The sequence below is a fragment of the Chiloscyllium plagiosum genome, chromosome 15, assembly GCF_004010195.1.
Source record: "Chiloscyllium plagiosum isolate BGI_BamShark_2017 chromosome 15, ASM401019v2, whole genome shotgun sequence".
In the NCBI taxonomy this organism is placed as follows: Eukaryota; Metazoa; Chordata; class Chondrichthyes; order Orectolobiformes; family Hemiscylliidae; genus Chiloscyllium; species Chiloscyllium plagiosum.
The window spans coordinates 35,639,999-35,662,580 of NC_057724.1; the positions used below are offsets into that span (position 1 = coordinate 35,639,999).

Here is a 22,582-nt window from a genome sequence, read left to right on the forward strand (position 1 = left end):
TTTCCACCTATCCACTCCACCTTCTCCTCCCTGACCTATCACCTTCATCCCCTCCCCCACTCACCCATTATACTCTATGCTACTTTCTTCCCAACCCCACCCTACTCTAGCTTATCTCTCCACGCTTCAGGCTCACTGCCTTTATTCCTGATGAAGGGCTTTTGCCCGAAACATCGATTTCGAAGCTCCTCGGATGCTGCCTGAACTGCTGTGCTCTTCCAGCACCACTAATCCAGAATCTGGTTTCCAGCATCTGCAGTCATTATTTTTACCTCTAAGACAGCGTGTGATGAAGTCTTCCAGGTTTTGTTGTTATGATTCCAGCATTCCTTCTCTATGCTCATCTCTGCCAAGCAGCTATTGACACACAGTCTGTTTGAAAATTTCTCGGCAGTGATGCAATTGCCCGGTTTCAAGATCTTAATTTTGGTGCAGAGATTTCATTTATTTCAAAAGGGTCTCCTGGACTCCCCTCAATCTGTGGTCAGCTAATCACAGAAGTCATTTTGACCAGTAACTGTCCTTTTTAAAAACCATTTTAGACCAACGAAGGTCTCAGAAAAAGCAACCAAATGATGGAATGACATATCGGTCATTTGGTATTAAACAACTTCAGAATTACTGAAGAAAGGACATTTTGTTTAAGCGTTTATCTTGCACCCATTAGGACAATTCGCAATAAACATCAGGTAAAAAGAAAACAACATCAATACTGTATAAGGGATAATTGTTGATTAGTAAGCAAATGGACTCTGATTGATAATGGTGTTGTCCCAGTGAATTCACCAATTAACAATGACTGCTCGTTAATAGCCAAGTTTTGTTTAAATTTTAAACCAGTCAAGTTGACTGATGGTTCAAGATATTGCCCTGAGGAATAAATTTTGCCGTCACCTATTTTGTTGAATTTATACAGAAGCAATGTGTGAACATATTCTTTCTGCAAAGAAAAAGGCCCTGTGTAATAATACACATAAATTCATGTACATGCTGCTAATAACTGTACTTGTAAAATTCACAACAGTGCTCAAACTTAGTTGTTTTTCTGTGATCAGGCAACATTTGCTAACTAATACAGAGTATGAAAACAATTACACTAACAAGTTACGATTGCCAACTGGGCTTGTAGACACAATTATTTTTAATCAACCTGTTACTGGTCAAAATGACTTCTGTGATCAGCTGACCACAGATTGAGGGGAGTCCAGGAGACCCTTTTGAAATAAATGAGATCGCTGCACCAAAATTAAGATCTTGAAACCAGGCAATTGCATCACTGCCGAGAAATTTTCAAACAAACTGTGTCAATAGCTGTTTGGCAGAGATGAGCATAGAGAAGGAATGTTGGAATCATAACAACAAAACCTGGAAGACTTTATCACACGCTGTCTTAGGCTATAACGACTTAAACATGCGTAACTTTAATGTTCATGTTATGATCCATCTCCAGAGCAGCATCAGGACCATCTGGTCCAGAGGTAGGGATCTTACCACTGCACTACAACATCCTGAGATTGTAGAAATACATTCACACTTCTTGCAAAATGTTCTAACAAGTGGAAGATAGAATAATTGCAACAAAAATGTTTAATTTAGCAATATTTACAACTGTCATCACAAAAGCAATTGAAAATTGTTCAATTACCATTAGATGGCTAAACTGCAATTAATTGCTAGAAATTGCATGAAAATTAAAATGGAAGCACACTATACTAAGACAAGTTAAAATAAAGTTGTTTTATGATAATCTACTTCACAATAAGTCAATGTTATGATCTCAGAATCACAGGGGGAGGTGCGGAAGGAGGTGGTTTACTTCATCACAATTGCAACAGTTTTATTATCTAGAGTCAATCTCCTGCCTTTTCCCCATATCCCTGCACATCATTTCTATCTAATGAATCATCCACTGCTCTCTTGAATGCATGGAAACATAACATTCCCTCATACATGTTCGTTGAAACCTTTGCAGGTTTTCTGGATCCATACCTTCTTGTGGCTCCCTGTCTAAAGGGGGAACATCATCTGCCAAAGAAAAGTCCAGAGGTGCACCTGCAATTTCCACCATATCTTCATCACTTGTGTTGCTCTGGTAGCTATTGAAACTACCTCTTCGGTACAATTGATCTTTTGCCATTTTTACTTAAGATCTGCAAAACAAATACAGTAGAAAATACTTTTAGATCATGGAGTAAGCTAATTCTGTATGTATGTATGATTTGGTAGCCATTACAGAGTCATGGCTGCAGCATGACATCTATTACAAACTGCAATATTAATGTATATAAGACCTTTAAAAAGGACACAAAGGTAAGAAAAAGGTGGAGAGACGGTTCTGTAATTTATAGATGCTCAATGAATAACCTAAGTCCAGGAAACCAGAATACCAAAATTGATTTGGTAGAGATGGGAAATGATAAAGTAAGTCACTTATGACAGTGGTGTATAAGCTCCTGACAATGAACAAGTTATAGATTTGAGCTTAAACGAAGAAATAGAGGAACCATATCAGAAAGGTACAGCAACAATCATGGGAGATTTCAACTCACATATAGACTGGAAAAGTCAAATGAATGAAATGTTTTCAGGATAGTTTCTCAGAACATCATGTTCTGGAGCCAACCAGTGAGTAATTTACATGAGATCTATGCTATGCAATGAGATCGAATTAATTAAAGTGACTGTAGCTGCATGAATTTTAATTCAGACTGAAAGAAAGAAGACTGGGTCAGGGAATTTTTTTAAAACTTAGTTGAGGGCAGTGAGGGCATGAAAACAGAGTTGGCTAAAGTGAATTGGAAAGGTGAAGAGAATTGCAGTGGCAGATATTTAAGGTAATACGTCAACATAGACAAAAAGAGTAAAGATCATTCCAATGGATGGATCCACCATCTGTAACTAATGACCAAAAGTTTCTGATAGCATCAAGCATTGGTGAAAAGAAGTATGCAATTGTGTAAACAGGTGATAGATCTGAAGACTGGATAGTATATAAAAACTGCAAAGAATGACTGACAAATGAATAAGGAGAGAAAAATTAAGAGCAGAAAAGAAAGACAGACAAAAGTATAAAACCAGATAGTAAGTTTCTGTTCATATTTGACAAGAAAAATGTTGTGGGCGGCACTGTGGCAAAGTGGTTAGCACAGCTGCCTCACAGCGCCAGAGACCTGGGTTCAATTCCCGCCTCAAGCGACTGACTGTGTGGAGTTTGCACATTCTCCCGGTGTCTGCGCGGGTTTCCTCTGGGTGCTCTGGTTTCCTCCCACAGTCCAAAAATGTGCAGGTTAGGTGAATTGGCCATGCTAAATTGCCCGTAGTGTTAGGGAAAGGGGTAAATGTAGGAGAAAGGGTCTGGGTGGGTTGCGCTTCAGTGGGTCGGTGTGGACTTGTTGGGCCGAAGGGCCTGTTTCCACACCAAGTAATCTAATCTAAAAAAAAATGAAGTTTCCACTACAGGAAAAGAAATTAGAGAACTGATAAGGGAAAATAAAAACTAAAAACATATCAGATGAACAGAAAACATATTTTGCATGAGAATTCACTTTGGAAGATACAAATAACATCCCAGAAGCAACTATAAATCAGGAAATGAAAATGAGGCAAAACTCAGGAAAATTACAATCACCAGAGAAATGGCACTGAGTAAATTGTTTAGAGCCATGATCTGACAAATGCATGAGTCCTAATCAACTCCTTTTAAAAAAAACTAATTCAATAGATATGGTCTCCACTGTTTGGCCTAGGACACTCCCCTAAGATTCTCCTGCAAACATGTCCTAAAGCCAACATGATTAACCTTGAGGAATCACGGTTATCTTTCTTTGTACTGAGTATAGCCAACCAGTAGAGAATTTTGCCTCTGATTCCCATTGATTCTAATTTTGCTAGGGCTACTCGATGCCATACTCCATCAAATGCACTCTTGAAATCAAGGGCAGTCACTCTCAACTCACCTCTGGAGTTCAGTTCTTTTGCCCATGTTTGAACCAAAGCCATAAAGAAGTTAGAACTGAATGGCTCTGATGGAATCAGAACTGAATTTCAGTGAGCAAGTTATTGCTGAGTAGGTATTGTTTCAAAGCACTGTTGATAATGCTATAGTTTGTTGTGAGGGAGTTAAATACAAATAAAGTTATGTTTCAGTTATACAAGGACTTGTGAGGCAACACCTGGACTACTGTGTTCAGTATTGGTCACCTTCTTTAAGAAAGGTTAAAATTGCATTGGAAGCAGTCACAGACCGATATGTGGAATGGATGGCTTGTCCTATAAGGAAAGATTGAACTTTAGTAATAACAGGTTTGAATCAGAAGGTAAGAGGTGACTTGACTGTAACATGTTTCCTCATATGGGAGAATTTAGAACTAGGGATCATTTCCTGAAAGTAAAACATTATTTATTTAAACCTGAGACAAGGTGAATTTTTTTTTCTCACACTTTGGAAAGCTCTTCCTGAAAAGGTGCTGGAACCCAGTCTTTGAATATTTTTTAAGGCAGAGGTGGTTAGATTATTGTTAAGCTCAATGATGAAAGGTTATCTATCAAGGGAAGAGAGAATGTGGATTTGACATTATAATCAGATCAGTCATGATCTTACTAAAAGACAGAGCAGGCTTCAGGAGCAAAATTGCTTACAGCTGCTCCCTAGTTACGTATGCATACATCTCTTTATTTAAGGATATAAATGTGTTTGAAGTGGTTCATAGAAGGACTACTAGATCAATACCTGGAATAGTTGAAAATGTGTTGCTGGAAAAGCGCAGCAGGTCAGGCAGCATCCAAGGAACAGGAGAATCGACGTTTCGGGCATAAGCCCTTCTTTAGGAATCCTGGAATACCTGAGTTCTATTATGAGCAAAGGTTGAACAGACTGGGCTCATTTCCATTGGAATTTAGAACAGCGAAGGTGATTTAACTGAGGTACAAAAGATTCCTAATGGTTTGATAAGGTTGACATGAAAAGAATTATAGTTGCTTCTGGGGTGTTATTTTTTCTCTCTTTAGGTCAGCCTTGAACTAAGGGGGCAGTGTTTTCAATTAGAGGCCTCCTTTTAAAGACAGATGAGAATTGTTTTTTTTAATTTGCTCTCACAGGGTTGTGCAACTTTGAAACTCCTGCCTTAACAGGCAGCAGTGGCAGGATTATTACATGCTTTAAAGACAGATGTAGATAAATTCTTGTTAAGCAACAGAATCAAAGGTTGTTATGAGTGGGTGGAAATGTGGAATTTGAAACATAACCATATCAGTCTTCAGGAGCCAAGCTGTTACTCTTCTCACTTCATATATTTGTCAAACAGAAAAATGAAAGCTCGGAGAAATGACTAAAGGCTTACTGGAAATAGTGGCTCAGAATTTGCTTCCAATATAGCAAGTTCAGTGTATACATTGCTGTTAAGCTACAAAACCACTCAGTACCTCGTCATGAGGAAGGTACCCTCTGAACTATGAATCATTGCAAATGGCTCGATGATATATGACCTTCTAATAAAATACTCATTGGAATAATCTACTCACCCTCAACTGTCTTTTAGTTAATTCATGTGTTAACTGCCAACTAAACACATCGCAGAAATTAGGACTGGTGATTTTTGGTCAGGAGATTTATATTTCTGCTGAGCAACCTCACTGGCTCAGAAAGAAAATAATTTAAACTGCATTATAAACAGGTGAGGAGGGAGTTTCCTATTTTTTCAAATCCTCTCTGTTTGGTTGCAATAAATATTTTTATTTTTAATTCAAGTATGCAGCCATTATTCTTCAATTAAAAATGTAGTTATCATAGAATCCCTACAGTGTGGAAACAGGCCTTTCAGCCCAACAAGTCCACACCAACCCTCTGAAGAGCAAACCACCCAAAACCATTCCCCTACCCCATTACTCTACATTTTACCCGACAAATGCACCTAACCACACAACCCTGATTACTATGAGCAACTTGGCATGGCCAATTCACCTAACTTGCACATCTTTGGTTTGTAGGAGGAAACTGGAGCACTTGGAGGAAACCCACACAGACACGGGGTGAATGTGCAAATAAAAATGAGGGAGTCACTAAAAGATTTACTTGAGTCAGAGAAAGAAGAATTTTATTACTTGGACCAGGAATGAATAAAGATGTAACACCTAATATACACATACACACACTCTGACACAGGTAACAAGTTTAAAATGGAGAGCAAGAAATAAGGATATGAAGGTTAGAAGACCTTAAAGTGTGAGAGATGTTGGATCATAAACCTGAGGCCACAGTTAGTTTTCAACAGCAGCAGTGGAATTTGTAGTATCTTTTGAGTTCTGAGTGGTCTGTTTTCCCAAGTTACTCTTTTACCATGTTCTGATTTCCAAGATAATGAGAGAAGCAGACAGGTAAGAGATTATCCAACTCTTGCTGTCATAAATTTATTTTCTTTCTCTTTGCTCTGCTGTACAATAGCACTACTATTACAGCTATTACAAGGGGGCATAGCTTTAAATTAAGGGGGGGGGTAGGTATAGGACAGATGTTAGGGGTAGGTTCTTTACTCAGCGAGTCGTGAGTTCATGGAATGCCCTGCCAGTAGCAGTGGTGGACTCTCCCTCATTATGGGCATTTAAGCGGGCATTGGATAGGCATATGGAGGATAGTGGGCTAGTGTAGGTTAGGTGGGCTTGGATCGGCGCAACATCGAGGGCCGAAGGGCCTGTACTGCGCTGTATTCTTCTATGTTCTATGTTCTATGTTCTATGTTCTATGTACCTGAACATAGTGCAGTCTAGAGTCCAGCTCCATTGTCTCTCCAAGGTGGCTAACTGTCAGCTGAGTCTTTCATCCCTCAATACACTCATATCCATTATCATACTACCATTTACACATATGAAAGACGCTTTCCAATGCCTCCATGAAGTCTAAGCTATCATATTAATCTGCACAGAACAAGAACGTTCCAGATATTATCTGTAAAGAAACATCAACACAATGTATACAGGTGATGCATGATGATGTAATGATCGTACCTAGGTCACATGATTATGTAGAACAACCGGAGATGGTGTTTGTATCTACTGGGTTGTAAATACTGAGCTTTAAGGAAAACATCTTAGACTCAGGCATAGGAACAGAAGTAGATCATTCACCTCACTGAAGTTCACCATTGAATTAGGTCATGGTTGAAAATTTACATCAATGTCATTTTTCCACATTACCTCCAAATCTCATTTAACAATCTCTCAAATTTATGAACCTGTTCAGATGATTGAGTTTCCACAGTCCTTTGGAGAACAGCATTCCAAAGATTCACCACTCTTGAGTGAAGGAATTTCTTTTCATCTGTCTTAAACAGCCTGTGACTTGTTATGATTACGTCTGCTGAATTTAAACTTACGAGCCGAGGAAATAGCTTATCTATATTACCCTGTCATATAATGTAAGAGGTTTCTTGGTTTCAATGAAAACATTCCTCGTTTATGAAATTCTCAGAAATACAGATCCAGTCTCCTTAATCTTTCTATGTGTGACATTCCTGCCATCACAGGGATAACTCTATGAAGCTGTGATGCACTCACTTGATGTCAAGTATATCCACTCCTTAGATAAGCTGACCAAAACTGTAAACAAACTCCAGTTGAGATTTCACTTAGACACTATACAACAGCAGCAAAACATCCTGTACTCTGCCACATTCTAGCCCATCCATTTAACCTTCTAAGTCTTCTTGACATCTCCTTGTATTCTTCTCAATATAGTACTTAGCTTTACTCCCAGCTGGTGTCATCAACAAATTAAGGAATATTGCTATTGGTCCCACATTCAAACCATTTATACAGAACGTGAACAGCTGTGGACCTAGTACTAATCCTTGCTGTATTTGCTAATGATCATCTGCCACCCTGAGAATGGTCTGTTTATCCCAACTATCTGCTTTCTGTCAGTTAACTAATTACGTTAACCAGACCTGTATATTTACCCCAATCCTATACACTTTTAGTTATTAACTTCCAATGTAGACCTACTTAAAGATTTTCTAAAAATCTAAATACATTGCATGCTAAAGTGATATCTTCAAAGAACTCCAACAAATTTGTCAAACATGATATTCCTTTCATACCAAGTTGACTCTGCCTAACTTTACCATTCTTTTCTAAATACCAGTTAACACATTCTTTACAATAAATTCCAACATTTTCCCTACCACTGATGTCAAACCAACATATGTAGTTTGCCATTGTACCTCCTCCTCCCTTTTTGAAATGGTACAGTTACATTTGCTACATTCTGCAGCAACCTTTCCAGAATCTACAGAATTTTGAAAGATATCCATTATTTATATATCTATTATCTCTCTAGCCGTCTCATTCAACATGTTGGGATGAAGCTCAGCTGGTCCAAAGCATATATCAATCTTCAATCCAATTAACATTTGAATTACTACCTCTATACTAAATGTCTTTTAGTTTCTTAATTCCCAAGTCTCACGGTTGCCTTATATTTCTGGATCTTCATCTGTGAAGACATACACAAAGTAACTGAAAGCTTCTCCCCCATTTCCCTGTTGTGCACTATAAATTCTCCAATCTGCACCTGCAACAGGCCTACATTCTATTCCATTCAGTCCAATTTTATATTCTTGCAAGTGTGTTTTTGATTTTGGACTGAAAAGTAAAAAGGATTGCTGCTTGCTTTGAAAGCAAGTCACCTGACATGCATTGCAAGCATCATTTACATTGGCTAGAGTAGTTGAAGTATAGTTTTGTAGATGAGCTGAAGTCCAAGCTGATGTACCAATGGAGCTCTGGTTGGCAATAAGAAGCTGATTGGTCTGTGAGCTAGTGATCCATTATCAATCAAAAAGGTCTTCTGGCTGCCAACAGATAGCTGACTGGTACTCAGTTAGGTGAGCAAGATAGGGAGAAGACTTCAGACCTCAGACCACCACTAGCTCAAGAGCTCTCTCTGCTTTCTGCAGTGAAAAATACTTTTATCCTGAAGCAAACCAGTTACTTTTCCTTCAGCAATTGTTACAAGTTATGACTTTTGATTGATATGTCAGAGACCTTATATAAGTAGGAAACAGTCATGTGCCTCCTGCAACCCAGTGAAAGCCTCCAGAGTAGGAAGACAGAAAAGCGGTATTTAACATTCTGATAATCAGAAGAATCATAAAGGGTCAACTTAACAACCCTGTGAACAGGAACCACTGAACAGCCTTCCCAGGCTTTCCCTCTGTTCATCATGCACATGGTTTTTCTTTCCTTATCTTTGTATTAGGGTGAGTTTTTAAAAGGGATTAGAAGTTAATTAGAAGAGTCATACTTGCATAAATTCATAGTTGTTTACCTGTAGCCAGAATCTAATCACTTGTAATAAAAAGTAATTTTGTTAATTACAAAATCTGGTCTGTGTTTGAAAATCAGGTAAATTAAAAAAAAATAACTTTGGTCTCAACTTTCGGAATAACAGTGCTTGATTTCTGATGCGCTAACACAGAGAGGTGTGTTAGTAATAGTTATTTTTGTCTTTCTGAATCAGATTCTTTGTATTCTTTTGCTGGATTCTAAATTGCTCCTAATTCACAGGCATTCTTATCAATCACTTCCTTTGATCTAATGTGATTTTTAATCTCTTTACTTAACTACAGTTGGTTGACCATTCCCTTTCGATATATAAGCCTTAGAGGAATGTACATCTGTTGTACACCCTATAGCACTTCTTTAAATATTAGGCCTTGCCTGTTAAGAAGCAGTACCTAGGAAATTAAAACTACTTTGATGATGGTTAGGTTATGCCTGCTGATTACAGGTAAAGGTAATTAAGCATGACAATTAACCTAGATATTCTTAAATTGGCTAGAAAGAAGAACTCTTACTGCAACATGTAATGACTCCATACAAACCTGTCACAGTAGGTGCTGCAAGATGTGTCAGAGTGTGGACATGGATACCACCATTACACGTGGGGACACCTCCTAGCTTGTACGTGGCAGGTACTCATGTGACTCAGCCAATGTTGTCTATCTTATATGTTGCAGGCAAGGATGCCCTGAGGCATGGTACATTGGGAAAACCGAGCAAAGGCTACAACAACGGATGAATGGGCACCACAACAATCAACAGACAGGAGTGTTCCCTCCCAGTTGGGGAACACTTCAGTGGTCCAGGACCTTCTACGTCAGACCTTTGGGTGACCATCTTCTAAGGTGGACTTCGGGACAGGCAGCAGCGAAAAGTGGACGATCTGAGGCTGATAGCTAAGTTCGGTACACATAGAGAGGGCCTCAACCAGGGCCTTGGGTTCATGTCACATTACAGTTGACCACCATTGCATTATACACACACACACACACAGGCAATCCTATACACACACGGACACACATATACACAGACACGTACACAGACACACACACACTCACACAGGCACCCTCTCAGAGACTTAGATCACTCTACACTCATGCACTCTCTCTCAGACACTCACAACCCCCCACCCCAGACACCGCGCACACACTCCCACGCACCCCTCACAGACTTAAGATACTCTACACTCACTACACACACATATACACTCTCTCTCTCACACTCACAACCCCCAACCCAGACAGACACAAAGACCCACATGCACACACATATATATATGCTTGTGGGGTGAATTTGTACTTGCAGAGTTACATTGTACTTTGCTCAAAAATTGCATGAATTCATGTAAAACTGTGTTATCTCACTTTTTAGATTAGAATCAATCTAAATACCATGGCATAGACAGAGAAAACAGGGGGCTTACACCTTCATCATATTGTCTAGCTAACATCAATTGTTACAGCTAACCTGAGAATGCAACTTTTAAAAAAAGGTTTTGTGATTTACACATGAAAGAAGTGAAACTATCAGGGTATTCGAACAGATGAAAGACTCAACAGACAATCAAGGTATTTTTCAATGTATAATTTCAGTTACATCACACTGTAAACTTTTGCTATAAATTCTGTGCCTTACAATTCTGTCCTCCACTATCACCTGATGAAGGAGCGTCACTCCGAAAACTAGTGTGCTTCCAATTAAACCTGTTGGACTATAACCTGGTGTTGTGTGATTTTCAACTTTGCAACATGTAATTAAGTGTAAATGAAAACACAAAGTATAATTGCAATAGTGAGGAATCAGAGAAAGGGGAGAAAAATTGTACATAAAAGGTATTATAGAAGCATAGAAAATATGTACCAGAGTAGGCCATTCTAGCTTGCTCAGCCTCTCAATATGATGCTGATCCCACTCAGTATCCTGTTCCTTTTTCTCATATTAGTAGATCCCTTTAGCCCTGAGAACTATACTTAATTTCTTCTTGAAAACATTCAATATTTTGGCTATGCTTTAGTGAGGAAGGTTGTCAAAGGATACAGCAGGATACAGATCAATTGCAAAGTTAGGCAGAGAAATGGCAGATGGAGTTTAATTTGCACAAATGTGAGGTGTTACATTTTGGGAGGTCAAATTCAATAGGCAAGCATGCAGTAAATGGCAGGATTACTGGGAGAACTGATATACAGAGGATCTAGGAATGCAAGTCCATAGCTGTTTGAAAGTGGCAACACAGTGGATAAGGTGGTAAAGAAGGTGTATGACATGCCTGCCTTCACCAGTCAAGGTACGGAGTATAAAAGTTGGCAAGTCATGTTGCAGCTCCATAAAACTTCAGTTAAGCCACATTGGAAGTAATGTATGCAGCTCTGGTCACCACACTATAGAAAGGATGCAAAAGAAGTTTGCCAGGATGTAGCCTGGATTTGAGTGTGTTAGCTATAAGGAGAGGCTGGACAAACTTGGATTGTTTTCACTACAGCATCAGAATTTGAGGGGCAACCTGATATAATTATATAAAATTATAAAAAAGCATGGATAGGGTGATTGGTCAGGGTCTTCTTCCCAGAGTGGAACTGTCAAGTACTAGGGGCATAAGTTTAAAATGAGAGGGGGAAGTTGAAAGAAGTTGTGCAAGGCAAGTTTTTTTTAATGCAGAGGATGATAGGTGCCTAGAATATGCTGAGGTTGTAGAAGCAGATGAGATATCAATATTTAAGAGGTATTTAAACAGACACATGAACAGGCAGGGAATTGAGGGATTTACACCACATACAGGCAGACAGGATTAATGTGGAATGGCATCACGGTTGGCACAAACATGGTGGGTTGAAGGACCTGTTCCTGTGCTGTACTGTTCAATGTTCTAACTGCTTTGTGGGATAAGGAATTCCGTCAGTTCACCACTCTGGGTGAAGAAATTAATCATCTCCGTCCTAAATGGCTTACTCTGTATCCTTAAACTCTGACTACTGGTGTCTTTCTTTATCTGCTGAAAAGCTTGCAAGCTTGCTGCTTTCATTAAGCTTTTTAAATAACTTGATAATGCATTCAAGTACAATTTAAACAATAGATCTAATTCATGACAGAATTTGTTTAGAATTGTTTTTATTCAAAGCTGTAATTACAAGCTACTTAGCTAGTAAAGTTCTGTAGCCAACAAATTTGCAGGACAACTTTGCAGATACTGTTACAACAGATAATTCATCTAATACCAGTTTCCTGGATGCTTGATAACACTAAATATTCAATATGCCCATAGCTTGTGTCAAATGCATATGAAATACAGTACTTGCATCCCTGGTCAGATTTCAAATTAGGACAAAACTGATCCAGTTCTATGCAACTCCAGGCAAGTCTTGAATATGCAGAACTGCACCTTCAATTCATATTTCAGCTTCCTCATGCACCCAATATACATGAGAAAATCCATTTCACTGCAGAAAAACCTTTAAAAGAAAAACTGTATGCATTTTCTGGCAGAACATCAAGCTCCTAAAACAGAGTACATACAGTGATGAACAAATCAAGATAAGGGAAGGAAGGTTTTGTTTCCAGTAAATAAAGTCTCAAAGCTAAAGCATTTCAACATATCCAATAAATCTAAATTTTGTGTGTTTTATAACAGAGCATTCTGTTTGTGCTACAAAAACACAGACCAATGCTGACTACCAGCTCCTCTGGAGATATCATTTCCTCCTCTCTAAACATCGCTTTGATTTTTGACGAGTATTCTAATCAGTAATTACAGATGCTTCATCTTACTCTTTTACCTAATTTTCCAAGAATCCAACATCAGAGAATTTCACCTACATCCATGTCTGCCATTGGTCTGAGAAACATGTATATTCCAAGATAAATGCTGACTGATGGCTGGCTGACAACAGGACTCAGAAATACCAATTAAAAGAACAAGATAAAAGTAGCTTAGAAACAGGACTCAGTCCACATCACATTTTTCACTTTCTACGATTAAAAACTAGAAAGCTAAAGGATGAAGTTACTAAACACAAAGAGCCATTTTCATCATACTTTGTATGTGAACTTGTTTAGTATACATGTCAAAGTAGAGAAATTGTAAGGAGAATATTTGAAATGATCCAGATATGAGAACTAAGCAAAACAATCATATGAGATTCAATATTTAATGAGTTTATTCAATGAGTCGCTGGGCCCAACCAACCACTTGCCTATGGTGAGTGAACTAACCTCAACCAGAGTGGCCGTATTTTCAGCCAGAGTTTATACTCCTGATCATGACCCAGTGATTCAAGGTGGAAACCTTTCTTTTGTGGACTTCTAGGGTAGGAAACAAAATTTTATTGAACTACAATGGCTTCTACATTCAAACATCCTGGTCTGTAACTTGTCTGAAAATTTCTGCCATGTATTATTACACTGGAGACAACTAATCCCAACAACAGTTTGAAACTTTAGGAAAATAAGGAATATAGATAAGTCGTCACACAAACATCAGAGATTTTCAAAGTATGTATATTTACAGTTTTTAATTGATTTTTTAAAAGATTAAAATTTGGGGTATCTGAAAACTGGCTAGAAAGTACAATCCAAAGCAAATAAATTGACTGGCAAAATAAATCAATCAGTAAAGTGTCCTTGGTTTCTGTTCTAACACAAGCATTAATGCATGCAATTCCCTCAGGTAAACTGCTCGATCTCAGCCATGTCATCGACCTTAAATATTCGTTGAAGTATGACAGTATTGGTCATTACAATAAGTGGTTCAAATATCCTAGTTTCAAGAATGTGACCGGAGGAAAGTGACCATATCTAACTTTCATAGACATAACATTTTGGTAGGACTTTTTGCAACTCTTTGAAACTATATTTGTATATGATTTGCCAATCTTTCGAGAGGAAAGGCCTTCCGCTTCCAGCAATCTTGTAGAGGAGGCAAGATAAAATATTCTATTTGCATAATTTCTATTTGTTTGCCTTCTATAGTTGTTTGATACTCTGGGAATGTAGCCCGAACATTTTCATAGATTTCTGCAGGAAAATGTGTTGTGAATAATATGATTTTGCCTGACATGGTAATTTTCAGATATGTAATGACGATGTTAATCAAAGATTAGCTGTACTTATTTTCAACAAAAGTCTTCTTTCTAGGCAACTTCCAAATGGTTAAAACTGCCTCATCAACTTGTTAGCCTTCAACTCTGAACCAAGATTTGGCTCACACCATCCTTTGTACAAAAGCTGACTGACTCCCAAACATCTATAAACCAACTTTCATCAGTTTCTTAGATTACAATTTCTGTAAGTGCTCTACTGCATTTTCCCAGTTTGTCCATCTCTATTGCATGTACTTTGAGAGCTTCCGTAACAGTGCTTCTGCTACATCTTCATTTTTCTTTAATTGAGGGGTTCCTTACACTGTAGTTGACAGGACCCTGAATCAATATTTTTAGTCTCTCCCTTTCTCTCTGTAACAGAGCCACAATAGGGTTCTTCTTAACTTCAAACCAACAACCTCCAGAATCAATAGACCATTTTCTGTTAGTTCCAACAATTCCAAATTAATTCTGCCATCAAACACATCTTCCAATGCCTTCTCAGTATTTCCAAGCAAATTTTGCATCCACAAAAAGATTCTCTCTCATTTATGGATTTGGCAGCAGATTTTAAAACAAAAATGACTACCTTAAATCATGATAGATTTGTCATAATAACAGCACATTGCATCCACATGAACGACTGTGGATGAGCATGATTGTTCACTGTATGATAAAAGATAATCTGTTGTCCAGCTTTCACACTAGAACAATGTGCATTATTAAAACCTCAAAATTCCCTTCTGCCCAAAAGATGTAGTGTTCAGTTTTTTTTAATAAAGGAAGAAGAGAAAAAAGACTAATTAAAGACTTTTTTTGAGAGAGTTGTTTAAAATAATGAATGGTACATTACTTATCTTTCAATGATTTGGTTAGAGACCTAGATGGATTAATGTTAAAATCTGCAGATGATACCAAAATTAACATACATTAATTCCTTAAAAAAAGGAGAAACAAACAAAACCAAATAAGCAAAGTTAGGTGGATATATGGACTAAAATTCAATGCCAGTTACTGTTAAGATGATACAGTTTAAAGGGAACAACAGCATTAATTACAAACAAAATAGGCCCATTGTTGTAGAAGAGAGGATTAGGGTATTAAGTCAAAAAGGGTTTCTTTCCACGAAGCCTGATGAGATTTCTTTCCACATCACCCCAAATTCAATTCATTTATCACTTACCTCATCCCTATGGTGGCCTTCTTGTCTGATGCTACCCTCATTCTATAACACGGCATAGCAAGAAGAACTTGCCATTCACCAAACATCCCAGTATAGCCGACCAACCCTGGTTCTTGTGCCATCTTTTAAATACCACTGTCAGTTACAAAAAAGATTTATCAGGATGTTGTCTGGTCTGCTGGACATTAGCTATTAGGAGAGATTAGGAAAACTTGGTTTGTTTTCACTTGAACACTGGAAGCTAATTGGGGGGCACAGGCGAGCGGCGCGGGGATCATGATAGAAATTTACAAAATTATGAGTGGCATGGATAGAATGGAGTCTTTTTTCCAGCATGGAAATGTCACTTGCTAAGGGACATAGTGGGCAAGTTTAAAGGAGATGTGAGAGGCAGTTTTGTTTTTAAAACAGAAGTTGGAGTGTGTCTGGAATGCACTACCAGAGGAGGTGGTAGGAGCAGATACAATAACGTTTAAAAAGGATCTTGACAGCTGGATGAATAGGCAGGGAATAGAGGGGTAAGGATTGCATACAGGCAAAAAGTTTTTTGTTCAGGAAAATGTCGTGTGTTGGCGCAGGCTGGGTAAGCCGAAGGGCCTGTACCTGTGCTGATTTTTTTTTTTACACCTTTTTCCTGGGCACGATAAACAAGGGAATTTTTGCACCAGCATGGTGGACAAGGACTGGGATATCCTGGTCAAGCGGTCACCCTAGGACTGGCAGAGGAGGCTACACCATGCCACAAGCCACATTGCCAGCTTGGTCCAACGTCACCATCAGGGTAAGTGCAGTCTGTGACCGCGCAGTGATAAGTGAGTGAGAGCTGAAAGAGCAATTCAGCAATCCTGAGATACAGCCTGTCCAGTGCATGAACTGCGTGGTGTCCCTGCACACAAGGTAAATTTGCAATGGCATTGTAATGCTAGGAGCTAGTGTGCAACTTCAGCACAGAACCATCTTGCAAGTGGATTGGAGAATGCCGTGAAGGTTCTGACAGGGTTGAAAGGTCTGTGGATTTAGGGTGCATGAAGATGGCTGCAAAGGTCTATGGATATAGGGTGCATGAAGTTGGTGCCCTGAAGCAAACCTTTGATATTGTTGCTGCGGTGTCCAAGACGGTGGCTCAGAAGCACAAGCAATGCATTGAAGTTGCCAGGTACCTGCTCAGACAATCCCGAAAATAAACGGCCATGTCTAGTTTCCTCGTGATGGATGGTAGAATAGAAGTCACGCATTACGGATGCGAAATTAGTTGTTGATGTTGTTCACAAGCAATGATCTGCTTTAGTAGGTATGTTGCTGCTACTTAGCAAGAATCGCGTTTCAACGCTCAGACATTCAGGACGATCTCATCCAATTGCTAATGTGAAATTCCCATATTTCTCGTCATAGTCAACCTCATTCAAGCTCCAACAAGACTGTATCCTACCTATTTAAAAGGACTCATCAGCTTCATAGAAATAGTTTTAAAGAATAACTGACAGAATTCTAGGTTTCAAAAGGCTATAGATTCTAAAAGCCAATGTGTCATGACAGAGTGTATAAGATTTTGATAAGGTTGGACAGGGTTATAAATGCAGGTCTTCATTTCTATTGACTAAGAACAAGAAACCATAGACAGAAAGTGAAAGGCAAGAAATTTAGGACAACAAATTTAGTGTTTGTCACAGTCCTTTTACAAAATACCATGCAAAAACAACAAACACTACATCAGACAAACAGGCAGAAAAGTAGCCACCAGGATACATGAACATCAACTAGCCACCAAAATACATGACTCACTATCACTAGTATTCTTACATACAGATGACGAAGAACACCACTTTGACTGGGACAACACATCCATCCTCGGACAAGCTAAGCACAGACACGCACGGGAATTCCTGGAGGCCTGGAATCCTATCAGAACTCCATCAATAAAAAACATTGATTTGGATCCCATCTACCACCCTCTGAGAAAAAGAACTGGAAATGATATCACCCACCTTAAGAAACCAAGACACAAATAGAAAGCGGGTTTAACACCAGCGCTACACCGGAGGCTCACTGATGATGTTACCTAGTATGGTGACGAAATGTCTGAAATCAAACCTTCCAGCTCAGCGAGCAAACTTACCTGATCCTCAACCTGAGCTACAAATCTTCTCAAAAATCGCACAAACCCTTCAGTCCAACTCGCTCATGTCGACCAGACATCGTAAATTAATCTAGTTCATCTAAACCCTTCCTATATACCCATCTAGATGCCTTTTAAATGTTGCAATTGTACCAGCCTCCACCACTTCCTCTGGCAGCTCATTCTATATACGCACCACCCTCTGCATGAAAAACATGCCCCTTAGGACCCTTTTATAACTTTCCCCTCTCACACTAAACCAATGCTCCTCATTCTGGACTTTCCCATCCCAGGGAAAAGACTTTGTCTATTCACCATAACCATGCCTCTCAATTTTATAAACCCTTGAGGTCACCCCTCTACTTCCATCGCTCCAGGGAAAACAGCCCCAGCCTATTCAGCTTCACCCTTTTGCTCAAACCCTCCAAACCTGGGAACATCCTTGCAAATCTTTTCTGAACCCTTTCAAGTTTTACAACATCCTTCCGAAAGAAGGAGACCAGAATTGCATACAATATTCCAAAAGTGATTTAAGCAATGTCTGTACGACCACAACATCACTTCCCAATTCCTATACTCAATGCTCTGACCAATAAAGGAAAGCATGCCAGCTACATTATTCTACTTCTTGGTTTTTCATTCTTTTTCCATCATAGGCTTGCTTTGAAACGTCAAAATCTCCATGAATTGAGTTAAAAAATCACACAACACCAGGTTATAGTCCAACAGGTTTAACTGGAAGCACACTAGCTTTCAGAGCGATGCTCCTTCATCAGGTGATAGTGAGACTATAACCTGGTGTGTGATTTTTAACTTTGTACACCCCAGTCCAACACCGGCATCTCCAATCCATGAATTGAAGAAGCAATCTTTTAAAAGACACATAAAAACATACTAGAGCCAAGCCTTAAAAAGTACCGCTATTTGTCAAAAATCAAGGCAGGCAGAGACCTTGGTTTTTAAACATTTTATTCCAAAGTTTTGTTGGATGGTCCAGTGGGCAGGTCTGTTTTGTGCTTCATGATCACAATCTCTGAGTGAGGCACTTTAGGTTCAAGCCTTATGTCAATGTTTGAGAAAATATTTCAGTCGACACAGCAATTGAATAGAAAGGAGATCCTCGTTTCAAAAATGTCTTTGATAAGACTTTAAATCAAATATCTTGCTGTCTGCTCTGGTGGTTTTAGTTGATGTTAAAAGATTTACTTACGAAAAGCAAAAGATTTCAGTATCATGGCCAAGAACTCTCCCTCAATGAATTCTCACAAAGAGTCACTGTTTTAATCATGCATTGCTTTGCTGACTGTGGCTCATAATATCTTCATTATCATACATTACATACACTAACATAGTATTTTGCAATTTTTCAACACAACATAGCATGATATAAATTTATATATTACTATAAACCATCTATGAAACTATTGCTTCTAGTTAAAACTCTGTCTTTAAGAATTTAATGTTTTTCATGCTTTCTCCTATGCTTAGTACAATAACCAAGGAAACAGTTACAAAATTTATTCCAATTTGCAGCAGTGGCACTGCAGACCTCCAGCTAATTTTGGCAATTTTATACTTCTGTATTTTATTTCTGCTTTAGCTGTTTTTCAAATAAAGGCACTTTGCAGGCATTGAACTATGTAACCAATAGTACTATTAACTGTGGACTTGCATTTACCATCCGCCCTCTTCAAGGGGCTCTCTGCAGCTATTTTGTCTAAAGAACAGTTTTCCCTCTTTTAACTGACAAAGAAAGATTCTATGCTCCTTCCAGGTTAATGAAGGAAGTTAAGGAAGATGAAAAATGAAGATTGGAAAATTGGAATGCAATAAATAACTAGTAAGAAATTTATAAACAAATCGTAAATGTTTCTGTGAGTATAAAAAAGGAAAACAGTAACTAGAGTTGAATGCTAGTCCTTTAGAGAATGAGACACGAAAAATCATAATGGAAACAATGAACCAGGACAGACAGTGAACAAGTATTTTTCTTGTTCTACTTTAACCGATTTTTACAAATCGACCTATTCAGAGATATTATTACAAATCTCTGGAGCAGGTGGGACATGAACCCAGACCTCTTGGGTCCAGGGGCAGAGACACTACCATTGTGCCTTGTTCAAAGGAATATGAGCGTCACTATCTAGGCCAACACTTAAAAGATAATGTCTATTTATTTCTGTGTTTTTTTAATTGTGGGGAACAGGAAGTGTTTTAATTCTAGAGTTATATGCTGATGGTTCACAGTTGTTTAACTGCAGCTACAGTTTCTTCAACTTGGGTCGAAAAAGACAAGAACATTGGGGAATTCTTCATGCTTTTCAAAACGTTTAACTGTAGATAATGAGACTTGATTTCCAGGGCATTCCCCAGAACAATAAGCTGGAATTTTTGGATTACTAGTTCAGGGACATTACTACTATGCCATCACTTGCCCCAATGTGTTCAGTGGAGGTGCTATGATTCATCAGTTGAGTTGGGGGTGGGGGGGGGGGGGAGCAGAAGGTGGTAAATCAACATGATGTTTCCTTGCTGTGTTTCACTTGATGCCATAAAATAATGTCCATAGTTGATGTTTAGGACACCCAGTGCAACTCTTTTCCGACTGTTTACCACTGACTCACCACCTCTGCTAAGTCTGTCCTGCTAGTGGGACAGGATAAGCTCAGAGGTGGTGATGGTGGCATTTGGGACATAGTCTTGCACACACAATCAAATACTAACATGGTCAGTCGTTGCTTGACGAGTTTGTCACACATCTATCCCAATTTTAGTATGAGTCTCTATATATTGCTTGGAAAGACTTTGCAGAGTTGACAGGGTTGTTTCTGCAGCTGTTATTTTCAGTGCTTAGGTTGGCGCCAGGTGGATTGTTCCATTTTATGTCCTTGTTTAGAATTCAAAGCAATTTGATACATCTCAGTGGCATGCTACGGTCATTTTAGAGTGCAGCTTAGAGTCAACCACATTCCTGAATCTGGAGTCACATGTAGACTAGCCCTGATAAGGCCATCAGATTTTCTTCCCTAAAAGAGATTAGTGAGACAATTGCATTTTTATCAACGAGGTAAAAACAATGACTGCAGATGCTGGAAACCAGATTCTAGATTAGTGGTGCTGGAAGGGCACAGCAGTTCAGGCAGCATCCAAAGAGCTTCAAAATCGACGTTTCAGGCAAAAGCCCTTCATCAGGAATAAAGGCAGTGAGTCTCCACGCTCCAGGCTCACTGCTTTTATTCCTGATGAAGGGCTTTTGCCCGAAATGTCGATTTCGAAGCTCCTTGGATGCTGCCTGAACTGCTGTGCTCTTCCAGCACCACAAATCCAGAATTGCGTTTTTATGTCAATCAATAATGGTTAGATGATCATCATTAGGCTAACTTTAATTCTCGACATTTAATTCAAAATTTCACCAGTTGCCAAAGGTTGGATTCAAACTCTTGCCCCCAGAATATTAATCTGGGATTACACGCACAGTGAATTTATTATTTTGCCAATATTTCCCTTGGTCATTGCAGAGGACGACAGCAAAGCATTTCAAAATTTGTGGAAAATGAGGGATGAATGGGAGAAATGTAAAACAATCACATTTTCCACAGAAAAAGAAAAACTAATGGGATAGAAAACTGGAAAGACTGGCTCAGATGGTCTGTATGCTTGAGTCTGAAAAGAATAGAAGCATTGAGTTCAATCTTCCAACTTCCCTAGGTTCTGGAAACATGCCAACAGATTTGAAAATTGTAAATGGAATGCCTTTATTGAAGTAAGGAGGGAATTAGAAAGCAGGAAAACATAAACTAGTCAATGTAACATGGGTTATTGGGAAAATGTTAAAATCCATGATTAAAGGAGATGGTAATGCAGCTGTAGGGCAGTTAGAAAGTTATAATACAATCAGGCAAAGTCAACATAGTTTTGTTAAAACAAATCATGTTTGACAAATTTATTTAAGCTCTTTTGAGATGTAACAAACAAATTGTATAAAGAGGAACCAGCAAATTTACTACATTGGGATTTTCAAAAAAAGGTTCAGCAGGAGCAGTTGAGAACAGAAGCGAGTCAAACAGTCAGGGTAAGCAGGGACAAGGTAGGACTAATAAATTAAACTGCATTTATTTCAATGTAAGGGGCCTAACATGGAAGGGCGATGAACTCAGGTCATCGTTAGGAACATGGGACTGGGATATCATAGCAATTACAGAAATATGGCTCAGGGATGGGCAGGATTGGCAGCTTAATGTTCCAGGATAGAAATGCTACAGGAAGGATAGAAAGGGAAGCAAGAGAGGAGGGGGAGTCGCATTTTTGATAAGGGATAACATTACAGCTGTGCTGAAGGAGGATATTCCCGGAAATACATCCAGGGAAGTTATTTGGGTGGAACTGAGAAATAAGAAAGGGATGATCACCTTATTGGGATTGTATTATAGACTCCCTAATAGTCAGTTGGGAATTGAGGAACAAACTTGTAAGGAGATCTCAGCTATCTGTAAGCATAATAGGGTAGTTATGGTAGGGGATTTTAACTTTCCAAACATAGAGTGGGACTGCCATAGTGTTAAAGGTTTAGATGGAGAGGAATTTGTTAAGTGTGTACAAGACAATTTTCTGATTCAGTATGTGGATGTACCAACTACAGAAGGTGCAAAGCTTGACCTACTCCTGGGAAATAAGGCAGGGCAGGTGACTAAGGTGTCAGTGGGGGAGCACTTTGGGGCCAGCGACCATAATTCTATTAGATTTAAAATAGTGATGGAAAAGGATAGACCAGATCTAAAAGTTGAAGCTCTAAACTGGAGAAAGGCCAATTTTGAAGTGGTTAGCACTGCTGCCTCACAGCGCCAGAGACCCGGGTTCAATTCCCGCCTCAGGCGACTG

The 22,582-nt window shown here is 38.9% G+C and overlaps 1 protein-coding gene across 3 annotated transcripts in view; it reads right to left on the minus strand.

Moving 5' to 3' along the window:
* The window catches only part of clcn5b (chloride channel, voltage-sensitive 5b), a 158,148-nt gene that overhangs the window by 94,688 nt on the left and 40,878 nt on the right, over positions 1 to 22,582 (minus strand). For all 3 annotated transcript variants that reach the window (XM_043704689.1, XM_043704687.1, XM_043704688.1), the window contains exon 2: positions 1,990 to 2,150. In XM_043704689.1, the coding sequence (XP_043560624.1) occupies positions 1,990 to 2,137 (148 nt within the window). In that variant the 5' untranslated portion in view covers positions 2,138 to 2,150. The remainder of the gene's footprint in view (positions 1 to 1,989; positions 2,151 to 22,582) is intronic.